At 34.3% G+C, this 22,909-nt stretch overlaps 1 protein-coding gene across 13 annotated transcripts in view; it reads right to left on the bottom strand.

Moving 5' to 3' along the window:
* The window catches only part of LOC112057842 (uncharacterized protein CG43867), a 408,406-nt gene that overhangs the window by 36,374 nt on the left and 349,123 nt on the right, over positions 1-22,909 (bottom strand). For 6 of the 13 annotated variants that reach the window (XM_052886261.1, XM_052886265.1, XM_052886263.1 and 3 more), the window contains 3 exons: positions 5,001-5,099; positions 2,959-3,147; positions 776-892 (listed from right to left, as the gene is read on the bottom strand). In XM_052886261.1, coding sequence (XP_052742221.1) covers positions 776-892; positions 2,959-3,147; positions 5,001-5,099 — 405 coding nt within the window. Of the gene's footprint in view, positions 1-775; positions 893-2,958; positions 3,148-3,920; positions 4,127-5,000; positions 5,100-6,512; positions 6,792-22,909 lie in introns of those variants that run through there. The other 7 variants (XM_052886262.1, XM_052886271.1, XM_052886270.1 and 4 more) reach the window with 6 other exon arrangements.

Here is a 22,909-nt window from a genome sequence, read left to right as displayed (position 1 = left end):
GATCGTAATAATGTTCTTGAACTCTAAATGATTATAAAACGCTTTCTGTGTCATAAAATTAATTATTGAAAAAATAAATGATTGATCTTCCGCCAAGTAACGCCTTTCTCCGGAAGCTCCGATTCAATAAATTATTATTTAACATTCATTATACAGTAAAATACATACATTCTGATACATAATTTCTTAAACTTAAAACTAAGGCTATGAGGGTTCTAAAAGGGCCCAGTCTCTGAAACCTATAAATTTTTTTAATTATAATAAATGTTGGATCAAAGAGAAAAACATAAAAATGGATGGAAACTGAAGTCTAAAGAACTAAAGAACATTTAATTTGAAGCAAGATAATAAACACTTGTCATTAAAAGTTTTAGCATTACAAAACATACTAATTATTAAACTATTCTGTACAGAAAGTGCAATGAAAAATTGGAACTTTTTAAAAATACTAATTAAAAATTAAGATAACAATTTTTTTAATAAAATCTAACTGTTATTCTACATACTTATGTATGAGAATCATTCCTTAATAAGAAAGTAGGTAAAATACACACTATAGCACAAAATAGGTCTTAATCTCTGTATATTACCTACATTAAAGAAATTAAATAAAAAATTATGATTCTTAAAGTGTTTTTGGTATGTCTGTATGTCACATAATTATAAAACTAAATGGTTTATTGGCGTAACAGTTTCAAAGTAAGGTGGAGGACAAAAGCTTGTAAAAAAAAACAAAGTGCTCGAAAACAAAGACAATTATCTAACATCAATCTACCTGGGGGCCTTCTAGACTCTCAGAGCGTCGCCGATTGTTTGCCAAAAGGCTTGAGGAGGCACGAGCCCCGTCCTCCGACCTCACTTCGAGGGACAGGCTTCCCCGGGAGGGTAGGAACTGGTGGTCAATTAATGTTGATGATGTAAGCATTAATATGTATGTAGTCAAATAAAACATGATCTATCTTATACACAATGGTACACTTCATAGTAAAGCACTACCTACATTTAGAACATATTATGTAACTTATACAGGGTGCTCGGGAGAAGTTCCCATAACTTCAAGGTGTTGATGAGTCCACTTATAGGAGCCGAACTGCATAACTCATATTTTTTTAACTAAACAAAAAAGACTTTTTATGTTTTCATAGAAAGTCAAATAATTCCGACTATCCATGTAACACACACCTTTATCAATACTTGCATTTTAAAATGCGTAAAATTTGGCCACATCATAGTTATAAGGATTATTTTTATTTTTTTATTCTTTACAAGATAGCCCTTGACTACAATCTCACCTGATGGTAAGTGATGATGCAGTCTAAGATGGAAGCGGGCTAACTTGTTAGGAGGTGAATGAAAATCCACACCCCTTTCGGTTTCTACTCGGCATCATACCGGAACGCTAAATCGCTTGGCGGTACGTCTTTGCCGGTATTGCCGGACTCATATAAGTAAGACATTTTAAGATCTATTTACAAAAGAAATATTATTTACCCCGACAATATTAATTTTAGAACATCATGTTCCTTGACCATTTTTGATTAATTTATTTATTTGGTGATAGGAAATACTCCCCAGCACCCTGTATAAGAGAAGATATATTTGCTGCAATTTATATGTACAGTGCTTAGTTTACAACCTTGTGCACACCACTGTTTGTACTGTTATGTAATCTGTGGTTCTACTTAAACTAGTTGATGAAAAAAACATGTTTTAAAACAAGAATTCATAATTAAGTATATTTACAAATTCTGGAGCATGGCTGAGGCTTATGACAAAGGACAATCTAATTTGATCTAGTGTAACAAAGTAAGTTATAATAAATAGTAGTAAGTCAATACATAAAAATGTAATAGGTAAAAAATAAATGTAATTTCTTATCATTGAATAAAGGGCTTATTATTAATTCAGTACATAAAGTAAATTTTTATTACAAATAATAAGATAAGAGAAAAAAAAATATGTTGACCAATAGTGGTTTGAAAATATTGCTCTCTCTTTCATTATGTTGGGGTGAACGATGTTGTCAACAATGACTTTTTCTCTTCATAAGATATGATATAGTAGACCCACTGAACAGAATGACTAAACCACAATGTATGTTGTGCCGAGCGATACCACAGCAACATTTCCTTAGGTAATATGACTAGGCCTAAGCCTGACATACTGACTATAATTATTATTATTGTATGTACTAATAAGTATAGAAACAAATATCTTAGCATTCCATGGATTCACTGTGTGGTCCAGGTTCATGTGGCAGAGAAAAAAACTCCGAGCAGCACCCTTGACTTGTGACCAAATGCCTTGATCCCAAACAATTATCAGTTCCCTTCTCCACTCATGTTATTCTTCCTGCCTAGCAAAATTTGGTAAGATTCTACTAGAGCAGTTTTGAATACCCATTCTGATACAGAACTTGCAGCAAGCAGTTCTAGTGAAGCCCAGGTTTTTAAGCAAGTTATTGAGAGATTTTACTGGTAATCCTTATGCACACACTTCTACAGTGATGAGACAAATATTCTTAGCATTCCAAGGATGCACCGTGCAGGTGCCAGGTCCATCGTGTGGAAGAGGTGTGGAAGAGAGAAAAACTCTGAGTAGAGTCCTGGACTTGTGCCCAAATGACACAGTGTTAAGTAATTCTTTGACAATCAATTAACACTCCCTTCTTTCGCTCGTGCTGTTCTCCCTACCTAGCAAAATTTGGTAAGATTCTACTAGAGCAGTTTTGGATACCCATTCTAATACAGAACTTACGCCAGTTCTAGTGAAGCCCAGGTCTTTAAGCAAGTTATTGAGAGATATTACTGGTAATCCTTTTGCACACACTTCTACAGTGTTAAAAATAACATTGCCTTTTACCCAAAAAAGGTACTGTTTCCAAGGAATAAATAAGTCTTCTGTGTAAGTATGGAGCATGGGCAATAGCTAGTTTTTAAATGAAAATAAAATACATACAGCACAATTCCTGCTGCCCTGTGTGGCTATATGGTTCCTGAGCAACTCGAGCTGGTGATTGCACCGGTCGTTCTGCTCCCTAAGCAGCTGGTTCTGCTGCTCCAATTCTCGGAGCTTGTTGGTCACCCACTCCTTGATCCTGGCGGCTTTCGCTTCCACCTGCTTCGCGTCCTGAAGTCGCAGCTGCTTCTGAAAGAATGGTGATATTAATATGTATTTTTTTTCTCTTTTCTACTGTGATTAAGTAAGTCTGTCTGGGTTTAATGAAATTTTGTCCTGTCATATAAATTTGTTTTTAACTAAATTAACTAAAATTATGAATAGAACTAGTTGTAACTCCTATGAAGGGGTCATAGGAGTGTAAAAGCAAACACTGACATGAGAAATCGTTCATATAGAAAATATAGCCATTCATAATGATCACAAGGACTTGAGTTTGAATCTTGGGTTGAACTGTTTTTATGTTTGTTTTTCCAAGAAATTCTCAGTGAAACTTCTCAGCTCAGAGTTTTGAAGTTATTCGAGTGACATCTTGTGCCTAGAAGAGCTACTCCTAATCTACTGGGCCTAAAATATGACCAAGTGAAGAGAAAATAGACAAAATGTGCAATGGCAGCGGAGTTGTTCCAGTCCCATCTCTTTCATACCACTGTAATGAAAGAGATATTGTTGAGAATTAAGAAAATTTTCCAGGTATGCAGGTTTGTTCATGATGTATTTCACCACTGTTTGAAATATACTCAACGAAAAAGCTCACAAAAAGCTCAAAGATTTCCTTTGACCGCAAACTTTCATTACGTAGGATATTGAAATTTATTCAACCAAAGTAACGCATACTTTTAAATTAATTGTAATTACATTTTGCTCTTACAAAGTAGAGCCGAGAGGCAAATTAGAGTAGTTTATAAATTATTTGTAATTGTAAATCGGTAGGCACGTAATTTTGAGAATTCTTTATATACCTCCATCTTTCCGATGTTTATTTGTGTTTGTGTAGGTTTTTTCCTTTAAATTCAGCATTTGTCATAATAACTTATAACTTAACATGAAACACAACGTTGTGATAAACAATAAAGTGTACATTTTCATTCAGAATTTTAGAAAAACAATAATTTCATTTCATTTTGTTTACACAACAAATCCACGGGAAGCTAAAATTCCGAGTGAAACGTCACAGTGACGTAATGAAATGACGTTTGTGCTATCTATGATAGCGGATATGACGTCGACAGTACGCTAAGGATGCATTCATTTTTCAATCAATACATATTTTAGGCATAATTAAAGTGTCTGTCTGTAATTTCAAAATAAAATCTTTGTTTGTTAGTCCGGGTTTTCTAAAATGACTCAACCGATTTTACTGGAACTTTCAATAAATATTTTCAGTAAAGTTTCTTGAAAATAAAGTTCAATAGGTATTCTATGACCACTGGAACAACGAGAAAACGAGGCAACGAAGATTACGAACGAGATACTATATACACGTAACATCGTACTGTGGCCTTTTAGGTATACCTAAATTAACCAAACGGTTCCCTAAAGGCTCAAAAAAACTAAACAGCTTTAATAGGAATTTGTTACGCAACTTGTCCCATAGTACCTTACATCTTTTGTCGTAAAACATTTATCTCGATAGGTTCTAGCAATATACATCCTACTCTATGGTTGTGTACGCAGTCCCTTCGGAAATAAAATTATCCGCAATTTTATGAATAAACTCAGGTATTCCTTGAAAACGTTTTTTAATTAACTGGCTAAAAGTTCAACAGATTACGAACGTAAAATAGTATTAGTAAGCGTTTTATTGAGTTAGTATTATTACTAACTTTTTTTTTTTTAACTTTTATTTATTGCCACCGGTCGCGCCATTGTCTTACTGACGTAGTTTCTGTATCATTGGGATACACGAATAAAACGGCCTATGTTACTCGCTGATAATATAGCTTTTTTTTTTGACAAATCGGTTTAATGGTTTCGTTGTTTAGTAGAATTGTACAATGATTATTTAAATGTATAGGGAGTTTTTATTCGTATTTTTTTACCTGTTCTTCAATTTGGCCCTCAAGCCGCGAGATGGCTTTAGGTGGGCCCTCAGCACCCGCCGCCGGCCACTCGCACAACCGCTGCTCCATGGCGCGGACCTGAAATTAAATAAAAAAAAAATCAAGTAAGTACATAAAGTAATACTTAAATGTAAGTACTTAATCAACAATGATCATACCTAATGGTCAAAAAACTAAATTCAAAATTAGAAAAGTCTTGTTTTGTACCCACTGCCTCTCCACACACAGGCTTGTCGCATATTTAGAGAAGAAAGAGAATATCAGTCATATTTAAAAATACGAGGTGGCTGACATTTTAAAATGAATCGTTAAAAATTGTACTAGTTGATGTAATAATAAAAATAATTTGACCATTTATGTAGATGCAAAATAAGCTGATTCTATACTCGTAATTTAAACATTCTTTAGTAAGTAAGTAGGTATATTTTTAATAGGTACATTATAATAGTCAAAACGAAACATTTAAAAACACCTCCCTACCTACACCTAATGCAGCAGTGAAAAAATAATAAACAGATGCAATACTTTACGTAACAATGTAATCAACACGCTTGTAGCGAGCGTCACGCAGTAAACCAGATGTTAATAAAATGATCAAAGTAATAATAACAGTAGCAAAGAAGCCGCATAAATTGATATGTTTCTAGATAATTCCGTAGGTTTATGATACAGTAGAGTAGGCTCTATGTCAGATGTTGCGGTTCATGATTATGTATTATACACCTACATTCAACCGCATTCTGACATTAATAGCGAGATCAATGTGTCAATTATCTTATTACGGTTATTATTATTGAGTTAGCTAAATTCTAACTGTGTCAAAAATTGCGGAACAAACTATAATCAGTAACCTTTCAAAAGTAAAATAAATTGAAAGCCTCCTTGAATTTAATAAAGATGAGGAGCAAGTTATCTAACTTAAAACTATCAAAAGTTCAACACGAAATCTAACAATTGATAACAAAGTAAAACACCTTAATCAAAAGATCCTTTGAATAACGAAACGAAATCTAACAATTGAAAACAAAGTAACACCTTAGTGAATGTCCCGCAATGCTAAAACTTTTAGTGGTCATTGCTTCAACTCATAAACAGACGATTACATTCATTAAAACAGACATTACATTTGACATTTGACCTACATTATTTTTGGTATTACTGCTTCGCTATCCGAAATTTGAATTAAAGTTAATCTAAAATCTAAATCATCAATTAGGCCTTGACAATTTTAATTAAATAAAGGATAGACTACAAATCACATAGTTTACTTAAAATAAAAACATTTTTTCAAGCAAAAGGTTCGTGCTTGTCCACAAACATAGCTGACAGTAAGTGTGATATGTATTGTGATCCTTCGATAGCACAGAATTTAAGAACGAAAACATGTCCAAGAATTCGTTTTGTTTTAAAACGAAATTAACATAATTTCGTTTTAAAACAAAACGAATTCTTTTTCGTCTTTTCATCACAAACGGTTGAAGTTATACTTACATCTTTCTATTTCCATTTCATTCGCATGTACGAACAACATTTTGACGGCTTCACGCCTTACAACTCAGCGCTGAATCATCGGCACATTTCAGTTTTTAATACACATTTTATCCATCGTTTCACAAATTACACGTCTTTTTAAAACAGTACCTACACAGTATTTAACTAAGTAAGTTACACTAGATCACTAAATTTATCTTTTTTCACTTTCGCTTTTCAGATATTCGATTTACAGTAAATTGACTTAACTTGTAAATTCACTTCATTATCATCAATACTTTTAAACAAAACTCAAGTGCATGGCTGTGATTTCATAATAACTGTGTTTCTCAAGTGCTTATAGCTATTTACACAATAATATTTACAAAATACTAACTAGAAATCTGTCTGTCTATTTTTCCTAGCTAATCTCTGGAATGAAACCGATTTTAATGAGACTTTTACGTAAAGATAGAAGATATTATTGAGCAACATGTAGACTTCTGTTTATCCTGGTAAAATACATAGTTCAGATTAGTTTCATTTCGTTTTAAAATAACTGTTTACTTAGTAAATGTAACTGATTGTCCATTACATTATATTTTTGTTATTTCTTAATGAAACTCATTAAGCAAGAAGTAGGTCTAGGTATTAATTGTTTATGATAAACAGAAGTACTCGTTATAAATTTTCTCACTTCATGTTTTTACACTTTCTTGTAATTTTAAAATGCTAAACTGTCGAGATTTTAATATTTTAAAATTATAGTAACGCGAAGAACAATGAAAGTTCCATGTTGAAGGAATACCCAGGAATAGATCGCATTAATCACAAACGCCGTAATTTGCCTGACTCACGACACGAGGGGGACGCCACGAATATCCAGAACTTTCTATATCGGGTAACAGTTACACTTACACGGCAAAGTAAAATAAATAGACACGTCGAGGAACTGTAAAGTGGACAATAAACCACGCATGAATCAAGATGGGTGAAAGTTGTGAAGTTATCGGTGTAAGTTTTAAGGTTTCTCCAAGAAAACGATTCGGTAAAGTAGTTTCTACAAGTATTATATTGAAAAGTTTAACCGTTTCAGTTTTTCAGAGATATTCAATTATTTCCCTTAACTTTCTATTAAGTGCTAGCAGACGTCACGCGGTTTTACCTGTGTAGTTGCCAGTAGTCTATTGCACCCGGGGATAGTGTAAGAATAGTGAAACAATTTTTCAAATCGGTTCAGTAATTTTGGAGCCTGTTCTATGCAAATTACAATCAATAAATCAATCAAATCTTTTCTCTATAAACTATTAGTATAGATTACTGATAGCAAAATCTTGTAGATAACTGCGTTCGTACATAGTCTTGTATCATCATCATCATTATCATTAGCAACCCCTTTTCGGCTCACTGTTGAGTCGAGTCTCCCCTAAAAATGAGAGGGGTCAGGCCAACAGTCCACCACGTTAGGTTTCAATGCGGATTGGCAGAATTCACACAAATAGAAAATTAAGTTGTTACGATGTTATTTCCTTTACCGGTCAAGACACGTGATATTTAACTTAAACCAGTTTAAGTGATAACAATCTTCAATGTTTCTGACCAAAATTTTAAAACAACGATCCATTTATTTGTAACGACTAGATACTTTTAAAAATTAAGCTAATGAGGATATCAAAACATCATTATCATCAACACCAGCCGCGTTAGTACTGTAATTAAATTTGATACGATGAAAGCTTTGAAACTTAATCCATTAATTTTAATTTGCGGTCAAGCGTAAACAGCGAGAAACACATAACTTGGTTCATTACCAAGTTCTGTTTAATTAAACCGTTGGCAGCAATGAATTGTTCAGTTGGAGTCTTCCTTATGTACTCCATGGCATCCATAGGCCGACAGTAGCTAATTTTGTAATAGAGCCGAGAGGAAGTAAGTTGTAAAGGCGATCCCAAACAAAACAAATGTGAAAAGAGGGCCAAGTTCGATTTAAAAAACGTTTGATGTAAGCGGTGGCACTGAAACATGACAGTTTAACAGACGAATATAAGATTCTGATGAAAATCTCCTTGTAGAGTTCACAACGTTTTTTTAATAGCTAGTTGATTTTTTATGAAAATGTAGTTTAGTTTATGTTAATTGGCGGTATAAAAGTTTTAGACCGTTATTTATTTTAAACATAATATAATTAGTTATTCATGAATGTGTAGGAAATAACAAGTTGTTCAATATTGCATAGAAGACAAATGTACGTTCCTAATTAATTTTCTTCCATCTAAGTAAAGACAGGATTAGGTATCAGTTACAATCGCGATATAAAGAAACCTACCATAAAAATAAGGAATTAATTACCACCAGTAAAATATTTGAAAATAATCACACTATACCTACTGAAAATGAACGCATCCCAAAGTTAAACCGGATGTAGGCAACTATTTATTTATTAAAGTATCGAAGAGTTTAATATGAAAAATAACAATTTTAAAATCCTCCGAAAGAAAGTCAGTAAATAAATAAATAAAAAATCATTATTCTTGTGTTTTTATTAGTTTTTTTAAATGTCTAAACTAATTAACAACATCGCAAAATATTGTTTAAATGTTATTCAATAGAGCGTAGACTACGTATCTGCCAGAGGTGTACAATAGTTATGGATGTGCGGGCATTACAAAAAGAGTCCAAGTTAAGTGATGTGACCTGAAAGTGCCGGATGCGAGTGTCACAGACAAAGACATAATCCGTATCGCGATTCGGGCTAAACTTTGATCTATTCTTAAATGCCAAATGGCGCTTATCACTATTAAGTAGATTTGTTGCGTTAGGTAACCTTAACGAGCCGATAAACAACAGTTTAAGTATGAGGAAATTAGAAATTTTGTTTTATGCGTTAAAATTTAACCGGCAACTCTATTTTGGTTAAGCTAACGCCAGATACACACGTTCAAGTCACAGATTAAAGTATTTAATCCGTGCGTTAAAATCCATGGCGATAATGTAAACTGGCAAATCTGCTGCAAGCTTAGGGATGTGAAAGTAATAAGAAATATCGAAATAAGATTATGGGTACGTTTTCAATATTTTTTTGGTTAGGCTAAAGACACGATATTTACATTATAATTCGTTAGTTTTTTCCTTCGGCTTACCTCGCTTTCACTTATATATTTAGATACTAGCTGACGCCGCGCGGTTATACCCGCGTGGTTCCCGTTCCCATAGGAATACGGGGATAATATATAACCTATAGCCTTCCTCGATAAATGGGCTATCTAACACAGAAAGAATTTTTTAAATCGGACCAGTAGTTCCTGAGATTAGCGCGTTCAATCAAACAAACAAGCAAACAAACTCTTCAGCTTTATATTATTAGTATAGATTATTCATTGTTCTTTTTAACTGTTCTAAAGATTATTTGATATATTTTTTTTATTAATATTATAAAGGCAATATAGGTACAAAAACTTGAAGCTCATATCACTTTTATAAAGTAACGACTTTATGTTAAACATACTCTGTGCATGGCATAATGCTCTGCACTTATAGAAGCTAAGGAGGTTTTATGTAAAGTTGACCGCCGCGTCATACCATGTCGTATAAAACGCAATCTCTCCACAACCTCCATGGGATGCACTTACCATAGACAACCCAGATAAAATACGTTTGTTCATTTTGCTCTTTAGTACTAACTACTCCCCTTTAAGATTCTGCTCTCCGATTTTATTGGACTATTAAATATGCCATTATCTTTAACAACTTAATAAAAATACTATTCTTGAGTACAGAAAAGTTAGATCTGTTATTTAGATAAAGTAGAGAAATATTTCTTATAATGAAAGTCTGTTTCGTCCGAAAAACATTAGTTTCGCATCCTATGAGTAGATATGCCGTTTTATCAATACTTGCAATAAAACTGTAGCAGGTCCAATTCTGTACATTGAAGATATTTTGAAAATTTTTGTTGGGGGGCATTATACGTTCCGTAATTAATGGAGAAAACGCAAATAGTAGATACACCACCTAATTAACTAAAACTCATTTGAGTAGTTTTCCAAAAATCGTTGTGTGACCAAATTAAGTGACCTGCTGATAATGTAGCTTTCAATCGGGAAAATGAATTTTTAAATCGGTTTAGGTTTGGGCATCAAAGCGAAACAAATAATTTCGCATTTATAATACAATAAGAATGGATTATTAGGAGCATCCGTGATCAAGGTGGTTTCGTAATCATGTAAAAATTGTAGAGAAAGCCATTAAAAACAGCTTACTAAGACAATCGATTTTTTAAACAACTATCATTTTTTACGCGGCTGAGCGGCGAAACTTTTCTCATTATGGACCAGAGAGTACCGAGAGCAGTGTCCCGATTACAGAGCACAAATTCGTTTGACTTAAAAGATTGATTAATTAATCTGAGATTACAAACAAAAGTAGATATTAATGAATTTCCAAAAAAAATATTAATAAAAAAAATTTTAATAAAAAAAATACAACCGACTTCAAAACCTAAAAACGTACCCACTAAACTAAAAAGCGAAAAATAACATCATAATATGTTCTACCTGCTGATCAGTATGAAGGCGGTGCTAAGCCGGTGATGTATTAATTCAAGCCATGTGAGCATATCTTATAGATTTAGATTTTGCAGACAGTGTTGTTTCATGTGGTCCTGTCAGAAATGGCTTAAGGTAGCTACCGTAATCCGTCAAGGGGGCTTCATTGACCTTGGTCTTCATCATCAGACCCCTAATAACAGACACAACTCATCTAGGTAGAAAGTTCTCAGCAATACGAATTAATCAAGGCCAAACACAAGGTAGTTACTGTAAACTGTTAAGGAGTTCCCTTAATTGTCCTTGGTCTTCATCACCAAACCCCTAAATGACAGTCACAACCTATCTATGTGGAAAGTTCTCATTAATACAAATTAATCAAGCCCAAACACAAGGTAACTGCTGTAAATCGCCGAGGAGTTCCCTCGTCTGTTTTATGACTCCATCATCAGATCGATTTTAAACCTTCATAATTTTGTATTTCTTAAAGGTACTAAATGGAAAAGTTTACGAACACACTAGACACCCATATAATTTTCGAAAGTTCCCCTCAATTTCTCCAGGATTCCATCATCAGATCTTGTCATGATGGCAATGGGACCAAATGGGGACTATACCATTTCAAACAAAAAAAGAATTTTTGAAATCGGTCCAGGCGTCTTTGAGTAATCGGTGTACATACATAAAAAAAAAAAAAAAAAAAAAAAAAAATACCGACCGAATTGAGAACCTCCTCCTTTTTGAAGTCGGTTAAAAATTAAACAATTTTTATGACAAATATACATTTAGAGTTGAAAAAGACTTTTTATATGAATTTAGGTCTCGTTTTTATTGATCGCTTACGTTATTAATTTTTTCATTTATATCTCCTTAAAATTTGTGACTTGCTTTATAATGAAGGTGCTAAGATAATATCAAGTTTTAATTAGCTTTGCACCATTATCTTTTACCTCGGAGACATAGGATCACGAGACATAATATTAATGATAGCGTAAGCCTGAGCGTTGAGATGGTCATGTTACTGTTTAGTAACCTACGAGTATTTACGCCGTAAGTAAGCATCAAGAACAAAAATAAATAATATGTCAAATATTCTAGATACTTTATAATTTCTATACTCGTTACATAATTTCTTAATCAGTGTTCTTTAATTTCTGTGTATTCGGTCTAAAATGTGCTATTGTGCACTGTTTGACTACAGATGAAAAAAGGTTCACAATGTCGAGTTTCAGCCTAAGCGACCAACATGTATTTTGAAAAAATCATTTTCATTCAAATTGAGGCAAATATTCTTATGAAAAATGCCTTCCTAAATTAAATAAATAATAAGTTAGCTGATAGTCATGGAAACACTTTACGGCTCCGCATGAAATGATTGACTAACGGACAGAAATCTAATATAGTTAGTACCTTTATCAAGGTACAACAGAATCAGTGATTAGACTCTCACAGTTTATTTCAAGGTAAAACAATAATGCAACTGCAAACTAATAATATTTTTTTAAATACTAAAAGTTTTTAATTCAATTAATAAAAACTCATTTTGGACGAACTACTTTAATTAAATTGGGCCACATTTAATTCCACCGTTTCGCCCGCAACTCATTACGTATTCAGAATAATTACGATACGGAACAAAGTTGTTTCCGATAATCGAATTCGATACATGAGTTATTGTAGAATGGGCTTAAACGACGATTAATGTATTAATTCTTAACAGTATTTCATGATTTTAAACTATTTTGATTAACTTTAACCATTATTTTCCAAAATACCTATTGCCAAAATAATCAATGCATAACCTGATTATGAATATGTACCATGCATCCTACTACTCAAGTAGATGTGCACTTATTAATTTTAAATAAATAGTTCCGTAAATTGATTTATCGATATTTAATATATATAAATAACGGCTAAATCAAATATTTACCGTGGTAACTAAAGTCGTTACAATTAATCACACCCGAACTCGAACGACACCTGACCTCTCTCTGGTCATATCGGAATGGGGTCCCATCGGACAATGCAAAGGATGACATAACGCACTTGTATTATTGTTTACCTATACAGTTATGCATTTTCTTTTTTTTCTTCTATTTATTTTAAAATTTAAATCTTGTCTACTTGTAAATTTTGTTAATTAAGTATCTTTTTTTCATACTTTTATGAAATTAAGTAAAAGCCAATGCATATTCTCTATCAATAATCGGATAAAAACAGAATTAGCTTCGAAAAGTACTCAAAGCATAATAATCTTTAAAACTCTGTAATTATTTATTTGACAGACGTAAAATCAAATATTCTTTCAAAAGAATCTGTACCTAATTTAAGATTTTTATGAATTACAAAAAACATGTGTGGTAATTTAAATTCATAGATAACAAAAAGAGAAAAATATTAGGTATATATTGTAATATATTCTTGCTAATAAAATTCGTAAACGAACAAAATGGTATCCATGCGAATGGTGTTGTTCGGAGCTCATTTAAAACTCCAACATACGTAGGTAGGTAGGTAGATGAATTTATTGGTGTTCAATGGTCAACACATTTTCAAACAGAACGTAGAAGTAAGTACCAATTTTCAATTATAACATTGTTTTACATTTTATATTAAAATTAACTATTAGTTTTTCTTGAAAACCATTTGAATATTGTTTTTTAACTTAACCCTTTCTATAAAATCGGCCTATACCTATACCTACAACATAAATACAATATTATAAAACCTTAATAACACTTAGTAGGAATAAAGAATGCACATAAGAACACTACAGTGTTACAAATATAATTAAAATTATCAACTCTACTATTTTTCTACACTTATTGTCGATAAATTAATAACAACCCTAAAATTTGGTAATAAACAATAGAATCTATAACTTCACAAAACCACAGACAGCACAAACGAGCAATAGAAAATTAAAAACTGCACATTAGGTCGCGTTCACGCAAACGTTTCCGCCGACTTGAACTTGCAGCCGGGGTTAATTTTAAATTTCGAACACGGCATGCGACGTATGCGCGCGCTGCGGCACGGAAGCGAACTAACCGAGCACAGCGGGCGATATCCTACAGGACGTTCGCCGCGCTACATTTTATGGATCGATATTTACATACTACTTTTAATATTCTGCCGTTGACTTGTTTATTTTTATCTTTATGGTTAAGATTGCTTGAAAGATATGCCTTTTAAGATTGAGTGGCTGAGTGGTGTCAAGCGGAGTGATGAAGCTGTTTGTTTTTATTATATTACCATCGACAAAAGCAAAGAACCATGATGTGTTTAAATGATTTATTTTAATAGATTTCATTACCATCGACAAAAGCACAGAACCATGATGTGTTTAAATGATTTATTTTAATAGATTTCATTTATGACCTAAGACTTCCCGGAAGGGTAGAATTGATCGCACGATTCCAGGTTAATAAATAAATTTATTTAATAAGCTTAGAACAATTAGATATGGTTAGCATATTTTATATAACATTTTATAAACAAACCATTCATATTGTAAAATAAATAAGTTATGAAATGACATGTGTTTTCTACCTTCATTTCTAATTTCTTTGTTAGTGAACAATATTCATCAAGACAGGCTGTAGTAGGTAAAGTATAGGTACCTAATTTAAGACTTATAATAATAAGAGCTAAGAGTATAGTAATAAATACAAATCGTCGTCTTCTATTTTTATTTATAAAACAATAAAGGAATGAACGAACGGACGAATGGTGCGACAATAATCAAGCCCACAGTGCCCATAGCTTGCGGCTCGCATACCAATCGTGCCTTGCGGAAGATGATAGTGCTATTAGAATTCTAAATACCACTGCAATATTATTGAATGGAGCTACGTAATTCAGATATTATTATAGTGTTCAATGAACTTTTGTTATATAACGCCACAGATTAAAAAATAATAGGCATATAGAACACACGGAACATGGCAGTGATGCAGCCATTCCAAATTCAAATTCAAAAACGAATACATTCTTTAGTCAGTACGACACAAAGCGTTGCATCAGTAAGTTTCAATATTATTCAAGAAAAATGGCATCTCAAGTTTTTAAATATTTTAAAAATATGAGACGCCATTGGAGGCTCGAAACCGTGGAGTTTGGAAGTCGATGCAAGAGGTATATGACCAGCAGTAGACGTCCATCGGCTGTTAATGCCTCAATAGCTCAACGGTAAGAGCGGTTGGTTTCATCACCGAGGGGTGGTGGTTCAATCCTCACACCGTCGGTCTATTGTCGTACCCACCCCTAGCACAGTCTTTCCCGGCTAGTTGGAGGGGAATGGGAATATTAGTCATTTTATAAAAAATATGGCAAATATTCTTTTTTTTTTTAAAAAGAAAAAAAAATTATGATGATGAAAGTCATCTGCTAATTTCGTCCACTATTAATAAAAAATTCTTACGCTTATCATGGGCGTATCTCATCTAAGAATTAAGCTAAAGCTGTGGTGTTATTTGCCATAACTACTAAACGTGACGTAAAACACGTAGATTTAATTTTCATAAATATTCATAGCGTCAAATAATAATCTATGGAACGACATGTACGCTTGAGTTGAGCTCATTTTGTATGTAAATTCTTCACCTAAAATGTAGCATAAAAGGCAAGAGTAAAAGGAAATGTTATCGTTATTAATATAGCGAAAGTAAATATAAAAAGTAAAAATTACCCAGAATACCAAAATAAAGATAATATTAATAAGAAACAAAATATTTATAAGTCTTTGCTAATATTATAAAGAGGAAAGATTTTTGTATGTAACGAATAATTTTAGATATTGAACCAATTTGAAAAATTATTTGACCAATAGAAGGATACACTATCAGGAAGTAACTTATGATATACTAGCAGACGCCCACGACTTCGTCTGCGTGGAATTCAGTTTTTCACAAATCCCACAGAAACCATAGATTTTTTCGGGATGAAATGATGCAGGCTAAAATCTATTTTCACTTCAAATTTCAGCCAAATCGCGGCAAAATTGACAAAATTACATACAAATTTTCATCCCCTATTTTATTCCCTTGGGGGTAGAATTCATCAAAATCCTGTCTCAGCGGATGCCTACGTCATCACATCTACCTGCATGTTAAATTTCAGCCCGATTCGTCCAGTGGTTTGGGCAGTGCGTTGATAGATCACTATGTTAGTCACCTTTCAGTTATATATATTTAGATTTTATCCCCGTATTCCCACAGGAATAAGAACCACGCAGGTGAAACCGCAAGGTTTTGCTAGTACAGGTATATACAATGGCAAAAATCTAACTAAAAACTATCAGAAAAATTTCGTGGCGCATGGTGTTAGTCGCAATTTTCCAAAATGACTTTACAGAGTTTAATGATTGATTTAGATATAATATTTGCTACATATGAAAACAGGTCTCAAAGTATTTCTCACCCTCCTAGTAAGCGAGTAATCTAGTAAAATATGAAGAAATCCGTGATTTTATATCAAAAATACTTAGGACATATATAACAAAACAACGTTGGTTGGTTGGTTTCTTCTTCATATTGTAAAATATGAAGAAGAATTCTATGTTATCTCTGGTAAGACAATAAGGAAAACAGTCGAAAATGATGCTACAATAATTCTAACAAGATATGCTTTTACACAACAGACCCATAACTCACGGGAAGAAAAACAGAGTTAACAAAAAGTGCACAAAAGTGCAGTTTTATTGCTCTACGTCGCGACGCATTCTGATTCCTCTACGAGATGAACAGGACTGCGAGCGCCTCCATTTTGTACTGACTCGTAATTGTTATTATTCTATGGTATACATATGAGGGATATAAAATAAGTTGATAGGGAACGAAATTAAACTCATGTGAGAGAGATATGAGACGTGATATCCCAGTGAGCCTCAGTGAGTAACTGAGTGAGAGTGAGTGAGTGAGTGAAACCTGCATACCTGAGAATTTTCTTAATTATCTATGTGTGTGAAGTCTACCAATAGGTAGGTATATTAGGTCGACGTGGTGGACTAAAGCCTTACCTCTCTCATTCTGAGATGAGACTCGTGCTTAACAATGAGCTGAATATTAGGGTTGTTAAAGATGAGAGAGATATCCAGCATCCAAGATTTCTGAATCATACAGTTTACGATCGTGGTGTTTGGAGGTCCCTTCCTAAAGCTTACGTAGTAGACATTACTACAGTACGCAGCTGTTATGATGATGATGATAATGATGAGGTTATTTTAGTATTTGGTTGAGAGTTGGGAATAGCAAAAGAAAATTGTCTATGTTGTCTTACTCAGGATTGGGTGAAAAATAGGAGAATGTAATTTTCCGTGTTTCGTTTTTGGAAGTTGTGGTTTTTGGAAATGAGGCAAATTTTATCCAAATCGGTTTAGCGGTTTTGGCGTGAAAAGGTTACAGAAAGTCAGCCAAACCCGGAAAAATCCATAGGAATATGTAAAAGAATTTTACACAAACGCAGTCGTGGACAAACTAATTACATGTTACATATCGTATTAAACTAAGGTTAAGAGGAATATTGGAATAGCTTACATAAGATAAATAAAATAGAATAGTTTCCATCTTCATACAAGAATATCACTCAATTATTTTCGAATAAATAAAAAAAACTTGGGCAATATCAAGGTCAATGTTGGCATCTGGATAGTGTCCAAATGACATAATCAATATACACCACGACCCATTTCACAGGTTTCCCTCATCGGGTTACGTATTTGGGGCGTTATATCGATTCTCCTTCGCTCTCTGCAAAACGGTTTCACTAATGGGTCGTGGCCGTGTTGGGCTATTTGATAACTCGGTCGCTTTCACAAATGAAAGCCACCGAAACCGTTTGCTGAGTTTCGTTTAACACTGTAACTGCTGGCATAGCCACTAATTTGGTCTTTTTAACCGACTTCAAAAAAGGAGGAGGTTCTCAAACCGTCGCGTATGTTTTTATTTTTTTTCATGTTTGTCATTTCTTAATCAATTTTAAAAAAAATATTTTTTTGTTTGAAAGAGTATATATACTTCCAGATTGGTCCTATTTAATTTTTATGAAAATTAAATGCTAGGACACACTAAAAACAGAACAATAACCGACTTCAAAATCACAAAAATAAAGTAAAAAGCGAAAAATAACATCGTGTGTGCTATTTTTTGATCGGCCGCTTGGAAGGCAGGTTTATAAAATACAATGTACCTACTACCTATAATTATTATCTCCTAGTATGTCTTGTATGGGAACCATAACATCAAACGAGCCCGGTTTTGGCCGGCACATCCATATTTGGACCAAAAATGTATGAAATGATCTCGTTTAGAAATCGACTGTGTTAGCGAATTATGTACGTGGGGAAATATTGTTTGAAACACGATGACAACCCTATAATGAGACCCCCTGAGTCTGCCTCACTGACTTACTTAGGGGTCGTTATATTGTAACTATAAAACGCATCCTAATTTGGACCCTACGTCATTGGCATACGGTCTAATTAAATAGGTCATTTCACATGATTAATATATGAGGGTAAACCGGTCAAATATTTGTCCATTAGGATGATGAAAACAGTTCCCCTTGTCACATGTTACCTAAAACTATTAGAACTAAAGACACTGTATTATACATATTACAAAACTAGCGGACGCCCGCGACTTCGTCCGCGAGGAGTTCAGAGTTTTCACAAATCCCGCGGGAACCATAGATAAAAATTCTTAATTCGGACCATAGATTAAAAGTAGCCTATGTGTTAATCCAATTTTAGCCAAATTGGTACAGTACTTGCGGCGTTAAAAAGTAACAAACATCCATACAAACTTTCGCGTTTATAATATTAGTAACATTGGTAACTTTACACGTATTTTACGAGTGACATCGTTAGTTTCCATGGAAACTTAGTTGTTAGTGAGATTTTAATTTTGGCATCCCATAGAAATAAAGTTCAAATTGCGATAGGCGAATATTTCATCGACGAGTGTAAAATAGCGGAATGGCATCCCAAGAAGGGCCGAGTCTCATACGATTAGCTAACGCCCCGCAGTTGCACCTGCGTAGTTCCAGTTCCCGTGGGATGATTAAAAATATTATTTTTGAGTGGCATAGGGTAAAATTTACCCTATGCCACTCAAAAATAACGTTGCTTTCTATTGGTAAAGGAACTCTCAAAATCGGTTTAGTAGATGCTGTGATTACCCCTACCACACAAACACTTCTTTACCACGGATATAAAAAGTATAGATACGTTTTCAAGACCATTGAAGGTAGTATTTCATACCTTTAAAGGCAACTTTAAATACACAATAGAAATGCTTTATTGGCACATTACGCCATAAACATTAGCATGCAATTGTAGTCTCTCCATGGTGGGTGGTATAGGTCCCCGATATTTTACATCACCTACCCCTATAGCCAAATGGCATACCGATTCTCTTTCTACGATCGCAAACGCTTAGAAAACTAGAAAAATGTATGGGAATGACAGATCTTGATCACGTGACCTGTCGATAACAAATGTCAATCCCATACATTTTTCTAATGTCACAGGTCAACCATCGTCACAGGGGTCCATTATCAGCCTATTTTATACAACTACAGGGCCAATCCTCACTCCTTAAGGACTAATATATGGAGCTTAGACCCACCACGATGCTCCAGTGTTGGTTGGTCATATGGGTATCATCATGGCTAGGCTATTCTGTAACGATATTTTCACCAATTGAGAAACCTCAATCGGCCCAGCCGGGGACTGAACCGAGGAACCTCTGTCTTGTAAATACCACTGCACACTGTGAGGCCGTCAAAAATAATATTTAACATTGTCTATGAGTTAAATTAAAATGAAAACTACTATATTTCAATGAATTCACTTGCTTTGAACCGTCTATTTATTAAATTCATAGTATAAAATCCTCTTTGGCATCGAGAACAAACAAATGACATGGAAGGCATCTATCTTCGCCCACCTACGCGTGGCGCCGGCTTGGCGGTGAACAAGCCATGCGGTATATGGTACATTCTATATAGTATCTACTAATAAAACGTCTATTAAGAATTTGCTAGGATATGTGACTAAATTTATTATAACAAAAATCTAATAAAATAAAATTAGCGTATGCCCGCGAGATTCCTAAGCCGGCCGTGTCGCAAAATCATTTCTTAGCGGACTTAACTATAGACGATAAACTACTTCCCTGCCTAATTTTATGCCTGCAAGTGGTTTACCATACGTGATGTTTTTTTTAAAAAGAGTATCTGTTATGTTTCTTGGCGTCTCTCCGACGTAGTATTTTTTTTAAACCTTGTAGCACTGTAATGTAATCGTTAATTTATTTTAATATTACGGAAATGTGCATGCCGTGTCTACCTTCATTTGATTGTGCAGAGCCTTGTGTTTGTGTTTTTTTAGATTGTAGTTGTGTAAATCTGACGGCGTCCGTGGCGCAGTGGTATGCGCGATGGATTTAATGACGGAGGTCCTGGGTTCGATCCCCGGCTGGGCCGATTGAGGTTTTCTTAATTGGTCCAGGTCTAGCTGGTGGGAGGCTTCGGCCGTGACTAGTTACCACCCTACCGACAAAGACGTATCGCCAAGCGATTTAGCGTTCCGGTACGATGTCGTGTAGAAACCGAAAGGAGTGTGGATTTTCATCCTCCTCCTAACAAGTTAGCCCGCTTCCATCTTAGATTACATCATCACTTACCATCAGGTGAGATTGTAGTCAAGGGCTAACTTGTAAAGAATAAAAAAAAAAAAAAATGCTGCAACAGTCACTGGTGGACCAAATAAATAAATAAATAAGCACTGGCACAGCTATAGGTAGGTACTTGACTTCTCAAAACCATGCTTGCACCAAAAATATACGTGCGAAACCGAAGCGTATCACTAGTGTTAAATAAACCACTTTTATCGACAAATTGCTAAGCATTATTGCACTATCCCGGCTTAAAACCTCCTTCACTCGTATTTCCGAGGGTTAAAAATACCACCAAAAGTGAAAAGATAATTGCAATTTAAAGCCAAGTGAGAGCATAGTGGGAAAGAACCAAATCCTATGAAGCACTTTAAAGCGCTATAAAGCGGTTATCGCTTCAAAGCGCCGCCATTGAATGCGGATAGCTGCGCCGAGCGAAAGCTTTTATTCTACGCCAAATAAAAATGTTATTTTAAAAGGTAAAATTTAAAAGCTCTATCATTTTATATGTTTTTTTTTTATTTTAGAGCTATTCGCGTGCCAGTTAATTGCTATTTCAGTACAGATTTCTATTGTACTTTGGTTCCAGGGCTAATAAAATATTACGAAAATGTCGTAATTTTTTTATGAAGGAATGAAGGTCTGATATATTTTTTTGCTTGACAAAAAGCATTTCATTTTATAAGCCATATAGCTCGTCCAGTATTATTTTTTCGCGCGGTATAATTTTGTGAAAGTGATGATAGTGATGAAGGCAAAAGATATATTGTCATACCTAAAATCTATAATATCTATTTATTACATATGAGTATATAAAAGCGTAAGGAAACGAAATATCGAAAACAGCTTGAAGTACAAAGACGAAATTAGGCCGAGAGATAGTTTATAGTTAGTAGTCGTCCCCTAAGAACGAATTTTACGACAGGGCCGGATTAAGGAGGTTTAAGGGCGGACGAAGTTGCAAGCATCCGCTAATATATGTGACAAACTCTCTGGCGCAGGTATTGCTGTGGTTTTCAACAAAGAGGTATTGGGTTCGATTCCCAGGAAGGGACAGTTTAGATCATTGTATTTTCTAAATTGGCTCTGGTCTGGTATGGTGGTAGACTTTGGCGGGGGCTACTCGTTCCGGTACGATACCGCGTAGAAACCGTCAGAGGTATGGGTAGAATAAACATGTACCTGTTGTATGTTAGCCTGCTTCCATCTTACAGTGGAACTAATAGATGTTGTAGGGGCACCCCCAGGGGCTCATTCAACCACTTTCTGAGTTCCGAATTAAACACTATTTGTTTGATAATCTGACACTCAGCGGGTGAATGATCCCCTGGGGGTGCCCCTACAATAGCTCCATCACTTAACATCAGGTGAATTATATGGCTAACTTGTGAACATACCACGTAACATTAGATACAACGAGATCAACGGATGGATGCAACGAAAAGCGATGTTGTAATCAATTAAGATTCGATCGGAATCGATCGTCGCCGAGTCAATTTGTAGGGTGCAGCTGCGTGTCGCGCTCCGATTGCGAGCCGATTGTCAATTTGTCACCACAACTGGGAACGAGGAATGGAGGAGCGTACATATACTCGAATACTTAAGAGCGCGCAGCGCGTCGGTACGATATGAATAAAATTCGAAGCGCAAGCGCAATTATGACTTTCACGTGAGTGAAAAGCACGGAGCGATTGACGCGCGACGCAAATTTTTTTATGACGTGAGAGCCAAAACCATTTTTACCTAATTGCAAGTAAATTAAACAACATAACAAAAAACAAAATGGCCATGTTCAAGATATATACCTAATTTTCTATACAAAACAAAAATTTAAGAAAATAAGTTTGCTTTTCCTGAAATTGAAAGCAAAATGTGAGCAAAACATGTATTTTTCAAAAAAATAAACTATGGAGAAAAGTTTTACAAATTGTGTATTTTGTATAGTCAAAACGAAGCTAACACTTTGAAATATAATTTACCCAAATATCAGGCTCCTAACTTTTCCAGAATCTGAGATCCAGAACTATTTGTAACCACCAAATTACATATTGCACACTCTTAAAGTAAAGTGTATACTCTCAGCTCGAATAGCATTGCCATGGTATTTTATACACACACATACATACATATGCTATGTTATTTTATATTAATATCCATATATTTTTGTGATGTCCACAGCTTATGTCTGCGTTAA

The sequence above is a fragment of the Bicyclus anynana genome, chromosome 16, assembly GCF_947172395.1.
Source record: "Bicyclus anynana chromosome 16, ilBicAnyn1.1, whole genome shotgun sequence".
NCBI lineage: Eukaryota > Metazoa > Arthropoda > Insecta > Lepidoptera > Nymphalidae > Bicyclus > Bicyclus anynana.
Note: the sequence above shows the minus strand (reverse complement) of the source record. Positions and strands in the feature narration are given on the sequence as shown.